Below are 9,294 nucleotides of genomic sequence, written 5' to 3'. Positions count from 1 at the left end.
AAAAAAAAAAAAGGCTGGTTTCTAGAAACAGATGTGGAATTGAAGAATGTCCCAGGGAGCTAAGTTTTAAGGACTAATCACAAACTTGTTGCTTCTCCACAATGTCCTGAATCCATTCCTTGCACCATCACACGTTTTTCATGCATTCAAAGTGTTTCTAGAGCTCCAGAACCACGAGTACCTCATCACGTCCTGAGCACTCACATCCCCCAGCAAGCCGCCTGCACCAGGCCTTTCTCTAGAAGTCCTGAGACTGAGTACTCTCTGAAGGCTGGAGGTTTGTGCGGAGTTTGTACATGTAGTTGAGCGCTTGTGTGAGGAAGGTCCCGCTGGTGTTGATCTCCATCAAGGTCAAGTTATCCAGCTTGGCGTGTGCCTCCTGCTGTCTCACAAAGCTGTCAGCAGACACTCGGAGTTTGGCTATACGAGTGTCCCACATATCCTTGACCAGGGTCCGGATTTCATCTGCCTTCGGGATGTTGTCTGAAGCACTAAAGGAGCAAGGGGTAAGTCAGTCAGGGAACACTCGATAAGTTGAGGCAATTCTGGATAGAGTGGCTCTTTTCAGGCAAAATACTCCGGCTATTCTAGACTCAGCAAGTCTGTTTTGCTTTGTTTTCAACTTTAGGATGTAAAGATGTGTAGCAGTTAGGCTTGGTGCCAAGGACATTCGGCAGTGATCCACATGGTGTTTCTTTTGCTCACAGTAACTATCCCATGGCAGGCTGCTGAACAGGACTTCTGTTTACTGATTTAACAGGAGCTTGGTAAGTTCCATGTAGTAAGGGCTGGGCATTGGGGTAAAAGTTTCTTCCTTTCGTTCATGATCCCCATCTTCTCCAACTTTTCTACGTCCATCCACTCTGGAGGGAGCAGGCGACATTTCTGTCTTTGTTTCAGGTTAATTGCCAGCCACAGGGGCACTTCCACTGGTAAACCAGGGTTAAAAGGCCCCAGGTCCCCCCCGATGAGGTAGATCTTGTCCAGACTGAAGTTGGGGATAATGGTAACCAGCTCCTTCTCGGCGAGGAACTCGACCTCGGCAGCGTCCATGGCGGCGCGAGCGGCAGGCCAGAGCCTCTCGGTCTCCTCGGGTTCCTCAGCATCCCGGAGGAGGCGCCGTGGCCGCCGTTTTCCCGCCACGGCGGGAGCCCACCCCCAAAACTCATTTTTTTATGACTGCATAGTATTCCATGGTATATATGTGCCCCATTTTCTTAATCCAGTCTATCATTGATGGGCATTTGGGTTGATTCCAAGTCTTTGTACTAGCTGAGTTTTTCTTAAAAACTAATCATTCAATCTCGTAGTTAATCTCGAAGTTAATGGTTCAGTTAATTTATCTCTTTACTAAAAGTTATAAGCATACATGTGAAATAACTGCTGCATTTGCAGACATGCTTAAAATGTTATATATACTATTTATCAATGAAAATGAGAAAACTACAAAAGATACAACATGAATAAATCTTTAAAAAATGTTCGATCAGATAAACAAGAAATGAGAAATGTTCTATTTAAAAGAAAGGGGACTGTATTCATTATAGAAATCAATATCATATAAAAAAGCAGGAATGGATGAGGAAACATTCCAGATTAAAGTAAGCTAAAGAAACATGACAACTAAATCCAACTGACCCTGAATTGGATCCTATATCAGAGGGGAGTCCTTCACCTTGAAGAGGGAAAATTTTATAAAGGGTTATTAGGTTAATTAATAAAATCAAATTATGGACAGTAGATTGCATTGGATCAATGTAAATTGATGAGGTTGATAACCATACGGTGGTTATAAAACGGAATACCCCTATTCCTAGGAAATACACACTGAAGTATTTATGGATAGAGTGCTATGCTGTATGCAACTTATTCTCATTTAGTTCTGAAAAACTATGTACATATGGGAAGAGAAAGCACACACGTGATTAAAAAAAGTGGGGTAATATGTTAACAATGGGTAAATCTGGGTGAAAGAAAAATGAGTGTTCTTTGTGTATGTTTACTTTTGTAATATTTTTGCATTAATAAATATTAAGTATTTTAAAGGTATGCTACTCACACACTTATTACAGCATTCATTTGCTTTTCTTTACAGTTTTACGACCTAATTATGTATGCTCGAAGAATATAGTTTAATTGCTTGGTTTTGAACTTTGTATAAATGGAATCACACAGAATGTGTTCTGTTGTATCTGGCTTATTTTGATCAATCTTTTATTATTTAAAAACTACTTAGAAACAAAATTTTTAAAATTTGTGTGTGTTTATTTGTAATATTTATTTTAATAAGTATTAAATATTTAATAAGTATAAAGTAAAATATTACAAATAAACATATACAAATTTTAAAATCCATTTTAAATAATTTTAAATAATAAAGAATTGATCAAAATAACCCAGATTCAACAGAACACATTCAGTGTGATTCCATTTATACAAAGTTCAAAACCAGGCAAAATTAAACTATATTCTTCGAGCATACATAATTCGGTAGTAAAACTGTAAAGAAAAGCAAGGAAATGAATGCTGTAATAGGTGTGTGAGTAGTGTAGTCTTATAATAGGATATCATAATATGACAGTGGTTACCTCTAGCAGGGAGGGGAGATTACAAAAGGGAGGAGCATGCTTAGAAATTTGGAGTGGGAGCAACATTCTATTTTACATTCTAGGTAAAGATTACACAGATATTTGTTTTATAATTACTAAGCTAAACATTAATATTTTATGAGCTTCTCAGTATGTGTATTTCTAAAGACAGAATGGAAAAAAGAGGGAGGAAGGGATGGTTGGAGGAAGGAAGGAAGGAAGGGAGGAAGGAAGGAAGGGAGGAAGGAAGGAAGGGAGGAAGGAAGGAAGGAAGGAAGGAAGGAAAGAAGGAAGGAAGGAAGGGAGGAAGGGAGGGAGGAAGGGAGGGAGACAGGGAGGAGGGAGGGAGACAGGGAGGAGGGAGGGAGACAGGGAGGAGGGAGGGACAATATCAATCTACAATTTACAACCTGCCTTTATAGTCTTACTGACAAGTGTAGTAGTAGTAATGGCAGTCCTTGTCAGGATAAGAAACTGCCACTGAATCTTATTTTAGAGCAGAAGCTCATTATTGCTCCCAGTTTTTTGACTTAGTGCTTGCCAGAACTTTAGAGTTGTCATACACCAATTATCAATGGAGATGGTCCAGTTGACTATGGAAACAGGTAACTGACAGGAGTACAACAGGTCCAACTACAGACCTGAAGAAAGTCCAGGGCAAGAGGTAGCCAATGATATCAAAAGGATTAGACAAGAAACCAATAATAACCAAAGCCTCTTCTCCTGAGGGTGCAGCTTGACATCAACTTGAAGGAGTGTTGTGTGGTTGGATGAGGCTGTCAACTCATCCAGGAGGCTGTGTCCACCTCTCCAGCTGCAGCTCCACTGCCTCTCCCCTATCTGCAGGCCCCGACCAAGTGATGTGCTGCCATACCGGGAGAAGGCGGTCCTCTTTCCTGATGTGTTTAATGTGTGCTGTCCTCCCCGCCTAAGCCTACTGAACCACTGTGCATCTTTGAGGTCTCAGCTCAAAATTCAATCCTTGTAGAAGCCTCCTCTAACTCCTTAATCTAAATCAAATCCTCTTATGATGCCCTCTCATGGAAGTCCATCCTTTTCCTTCACAGTATTTATCATAGTTTGTAACTATATAATTATTTGTGGGACGATTTGCTTTCCAACCATCCTGGAGTTCCTGACTGCAATATAATACCTATTTGATGACAGTTTTCTCAGTTTCTAACACAGTGTCTGGAACACTGTACTCATGTGCATTTGTAGGCTCCTGGATGAACAAATGAATGACTCGTTTGTCAATCAGCATCATATATATTTCTACTCTCTCCCAAAATAGTGGCAAGATGACCAAGTAATTGCTTACATAATGTCATTACAAACCCCTTCACTAGCCATAGTGGATTTTCAGTAATATCATTACAAACCCCTTCACTAGCCATAGCACTGGTAGATTCAAATGAGATTGTGTTTGCAAAAGCACTTCATACATAAATGTCAGTTATCTTTTTTCCGATTGTTTGGCGTTCCATACTGGAGACAGACTCATTTCTTCCTTCACTTGGTAATGCCTCCCCTGGAGTCAAGCACATGCTGAGTGTACAATTCATCTTTGTAGGATAAATGAAAATTTAGTTTCTTAAAATAACTGCTTTTCTAAGGAATGTTCTAACACGTATGTGAACCAAAAAAGAAATTATATAGAGAAAGTGAGGTAGGGAAAATATCTGAGCTAGATCCAACTTGCTGTTTCCCCTTAAGAGTCACCAAAGAAAACCAATCTTCAGCTCTTAAACGCTGAAAGGATTTAAGAGGAAAGGATTTAGAGGAAATGGAAAGGACAGTAGGAGACAAATGGTCTAGAGTTTAGAGATCTAAGTTTTACCGATGACTGGGTTAGCTTTCACCTAGCCTCCTGAGCCTTGATTAATTGAGGTCACTGGAGTTTATTTCTCCAGTTCATATTTTGCTCTTGGAAAGCTCTACTGTAAGCTCAATAACTTCTTTAAAAGTTAAAATTTGAGATTAAAATAGTGTAACCAATAACTCGTTTTACTTTTGTAAAAAATTTAAAGGTCTGAGCCGCTCTTACCTGTAATCCCAGCACTTTGAGAGGCCAAAGCAGGCGGATCACCTGAGGTCAGGAGTTCAAGACCAGCCTGGCCAACATGGCAAAATCCCGTCTCTACTGAAAATACAAAAATTAACCGGGCGAGGTGGAAGGCGCCTGTAGTCCCAGCTACTTGGGAGGCTGAGGCAGGAGAATAGCTTGAACTCGGGAGGTGGAGGTTGCAGTAAGCCAAGATCCTGCCATTGCACTCCAGCCTTGGCAACAGAGTAAGACTCTGTCTCAAAAAAAAAAAAAAAAGTTTAAAGATAAAAATCGTTGATTTGCTGTTTGGAGGGGAGATCTTTCTCCACAGGAAGTCTGGGCTTATTCTTCAATATGGAAGAAGAATCCTGTGGAAAGATTTCTCATGATTTTGCAGATTTAAATATAGATTTGTCACTGGCACAAACTGATAGAGTGTAGTTAACCTGTAATTTAGACATTTGTCCTGCCACATGGATACATTGAATCCCCATAAACGGATTCAACAGTAAAATAACAGCACATAGAAGAAACTGGATTGTTTCTGAAAACTGCCATCTGACCAGCTCTGCATACAGAGCTAATTGAAGAAAGGAGTTCCAACACATCAAGTGAAGACTTATATTTTAATTTGTGCAAATACGTATAGAAACCATGAAATTAATCTGTTCTGCATTGGGTGGTGCCCAAATCCATAAATTCTAAGTAATACATGGCTAATACTTCTTTAAATTATGCAAACACAACAGTTGGATGACAGGTGTTCTGCTTACTGACTAGTTTTGGAAATATTTCCTGTCTTCCATTTAAAGTAATAATTATGGACTTTTTTAAGATACAAACTTTTCTACAAGGAAGAAAGACATATTTTTTCTGGTCCTAAAAACACCCCATGTGCAGGCAAGGCAAACAGCAGAGTGCTGGTTAACACGGACATCCAATCTTACTGCACTGCTGTCCTCAGTTTCCTTGATACACATTGATTAGGGCTCTAGAAACCCACACATTTTACACTGCAATGGTGCTCATGAGTACATGTAATGAAATCTTGAAAAGCAGTTTAGAAAAACACCGCATTCATGTTTCTGTCTGTTACTTGTGTATTTTCAATGTGAAGCCCTCAGGAGGTTGATAAGAAAACTTTGGCTAAAAAGATGTGATTCAGAATCTAAAATGAGAAAGGAAAAAGTAAAGATTTTGCCAAGAAATTATGTGTCTACAATTGCTTGTCTGTCCTAGGCAGGGTTTGGGCTATTCTTCCTCACTTACACCATCACCCTACCACACCCATTTCAAACTTCAGAATACAGGAGACCAAATCCCACCACTGCCTTAAAGGAATTGAGCCCCAGAATGTTTGCAAGTATAAAGGTTTGGTCCAAGTGTCCTCCTTCTGCAAGCCTAATTATTTTAACAGATGTCGCTTTAACATCTATTATTTGTAAAGCTTTGGCCTATACCTGAGGCTTGAAAAACAGGCACCGTGTGGTTGTGTAGTTAGGTCCTTGACCACTGCTGGTACACAAACCTAATTTAAAGCCTGTTTTTAGCAATGAAAGAAGTTATCTGATTTGAATCATTTAAGAGATATTAGCAAGATTCAATGTGAAAGATAAAAAATGTGGATTTAAAAGGTCATACTTAGAGAATAGAAATCACAGCTTCCTAAGGGACTTTGGAAATGTAGTAGCCTCTCATTAAAAGCATCTAGGGGCCAAGTGCGGTGGCTCACACCTATAATCCCAACACTTTGGGAGGCCAAGGTGGGCAGATCACCTGAGGTTGGGAGTTTGAGACCAGCCTGACCAACATGGAGAAACCCCTTCTCTACTAAAAGTACAAAAATTAGCCAGGCGTGGTGGCTCATGTCTGTAGTCACAGCTACTCAGGAGGCTGAGGCAGGAGAATCGTTTGAACTAGGGAGGCGGAGGTTATGGTGAGCTGAGATCGTGCCTTTACACTCCAGCCTGGGCAACAAGAGTGAAACTCCATCTCAAAAAAAAAAAAACAAAAAACACATCTCAGGATATCAAAGCTTCAGGTGCACTGTGGATCCAACCTTGCCCATGAGGATACCGTCTCTATATAGTGATTGCCTCCAACTAACACAGGACCATTAATCTTGCCTCCCAACTCCAGTGTTTTAAAGGTGGTTCCTAAAGGGCACAGTTACTTTAAAGAAGCAGTATGTCTAATTGACATCAACATCCTTGAATGGCATTTTCAGCTCCACAACTAGCATTCTGCATTATCATGAAAACTTGCTTAATTTCTCAGTGTCTCAGTTTTCCAGTGAATAAACCGAATATACTAATAACCACTTTTTTCTCTCCAGTATCTGTGAAGCCAATTGTAAACTCTTTTAGCAAGACTTCTTAATAAACCAGTTGAGGTAATAATTTCTGATTTTAGTCATATTTTTAAAACATATAGGCCAGGCATGGTGGCTCACACCTGTAATCTCAGCACTTTGGGAGACTGAGGTAGGAGCATCACTTGAGGCCAAGGGTTCAAGACCAGCCTGAGCAATGTAGTGAGACTCCAGCTCTATAAAAAATTTAAAATAACTAGATGTGCTGGCATGCACCTGGAGTCCCAGCTCCTCAGGAGGCTAAGGCTGAGGATTGCTTGAGCCCAGGAGTCTGAGGCTGCAGTGAGCTATGATCATGCCACAGAGCAATCATCTGTTGCCTGGGTGACAGAGCAAGACCCTGTGTCAACAATAATAATAATAATAAATAAATAAACACAAGATCCATTTATCAGGTAATGGTAATAATAGCTTAATATTAATCCTCTGATATGGTAAGCAGTAAACTAGGAGCTTTTAAAGCACCTATTATCTAATTTAATCCTCACAACTGTTGTTGTTAAAAGTAGGTTCATTACTATCAACTTTTAACACGTGAGGAACATGACACTCTCAAGTTACTTTCTTAAGACCATGTAACTAATTGCAGTGTAGACTGAATCCAAACCCAAGCCTATAGGACTCCAATCATAGAGTTATTTCTACCATACAATTATTAAGATATTCTAATAAAACTATAGTTTATAAAACACTGCCATAAAATTTCTGAAGGATAAAGTTACTGGTTTATCTATCTGGCTTGACCATGTAAAATCAGCAATCAAAAATAATAAAGTTGGTAGTTTAATGGCACAGCAGCTAAGGCATGTATAGTCAGTATTTACAAAACACACAAAAAAATTGTTAAAGTTGACTAAGCTTATCAAAGAAGTCAGTTCATTAAGGCAAATTAGACAGTTCCATTAAGAAAGTCAAATTTTATGCTTTTGTTTTAAAAGTTGCAAATCAAAACACAAGTTTAATTTTCATTTCATTTCTATATGGATAGAAATAGAATACACTCACAATCAGAGATCAGATCTTTCGTTTTCTCAAAGGTAGTGTTGTAATGTAATGTGGGGGAGGGGCAAAGGTCTGAAGACTATTTTTAGCATTTCAAGGACTCTAACGTATCAAGTATGTCTCACAGATAAGGCAGTACAGTCTAACTAAATAATCATATTCCTAAGCTTTTTGCCAGAATTACTTCAACTCAGTGTAATAGTACCAATGATCTCATCCTGATGAGAAAGACTGATCGAGAGAGCTGCATGTGTCTTTGATTAATAAAAGTGTTTTTAAAAATATAATGATTGCTGTATTAGTCTGTTTTTATGCTGCTGATAAAGACATACCCAAGACTGGGCAATTTACAAAAGAAAGAGGCTTATTAGACTTATAGCTCCACATGGCTGGGAACGCTTCACTGTCACAGTGGAAGACAAGGAGGAGCAAGTCACATCTTACGTGGATGGCAGCAGGCAAAGAGAGGCCTTGCCCAGAGAAACTCCTGTTTTTAAAACCATCAGGTCTTGTGAGACCCATTCACTGTCATGAGAAAAGCGCAGGAAAGACCCACCCCTGTAAATCAATCATCTCGCACCAGGCCCCTCCCACAATACGTGGGAATTATGGGAGTTACAAGATGAGATTTGGGTGGGGACACAGAGCCAAACCATATCAATTGCTTAATGTCATAAATGTATCTGTGCCAGGATGTTTGTTCTTATTGCAGTATTGCCGTGATGGTACAAAAGCAGGAAGAAAAGAAACTAAATGCCCTTCAATAAAGAAATACCTATGGAAATTATAGCTAATTCATACAAAAGAATACCATACAACTATTAAAAGGACAGGACAGATGTACTTTCAAGATGTCTAATAAACAGGTCACAGAACAACATGTACTACGTGGATACTACATGCTTTATGCACACAGTAGGATAAGATCATGTGGATAGAGATACGGGTGTACATGAATGAAGACATTCATTTCTGCTGTGTACCTTTAAAGTACACAAATAGAGAAAGAAATAGAAACAGAAAAAGTGAAATGATAACAGCAGTTACTGCCAGGAAGGAGAAGAGAATGAGGACAGGTAAATAGACTCTTTTACTTTTTCTCTGTGGTTTGAATTTAGACAATGAGCATTGATTGTTTTGCAACTTTTAAATTCCTCCAATAAATGCAAGGGAGAGTTTATCTGCCAAACTTTTCAAACGTGAACTCAGTATGGAAACAAAAAGAAAGCTGGTCCTTGATGATGACCTGGGTAGCCCCCTTGTGTAGACATAACCTTCCAGTGTAC

The 9,294-nt window shown here is 39.3% G+C and overlaps 1 protein-coding gene across 1 annotated transcript; it reads right to left on the bottom strand.

The window, feature by feature from the left end:
- Positions 1 to 11: 11 nt before the first annotated feature.
- On the bottom strand, positions 12 to 1,071 carry LOC108532656 (DNA replication complex GINS protein PSF2-like). Its single transcript, XM_017876831.1, is given in 3 exon segments — positions 12 to 491; positions 750 to 831; positions 834 to 1,071. Coding segments are annotated over 3 exon segments (555 nt in total). The 5' UTR covers positions 1,054 to 1,071; the 3' UTR covers positions 12 to 238.
- Positions 1,072 to 9,294: the final 8,223 nt, after the last annotated feature.

This window comes from Rhinopithecus bieti, unplaced genomic scaffold (genome assembly GCF_001698545.2).
Source record: "Rhinopithecus bieti isolate Rb0 unplaced genomic scaffold, ASM169854v2 scaffold_10315, whole genome shotgun sequence".
NCBI classification, from domain to species: domain Eukaryota; kingdom Metazoa; phylum Chordata; class Mammalia; order Primates; family Cercopithecidae; genus Rhinopithecus; species Rhinopithecus bieti.
This window is presented reverse-complemented; position numbering and strand designations above follow the sequence as displayed.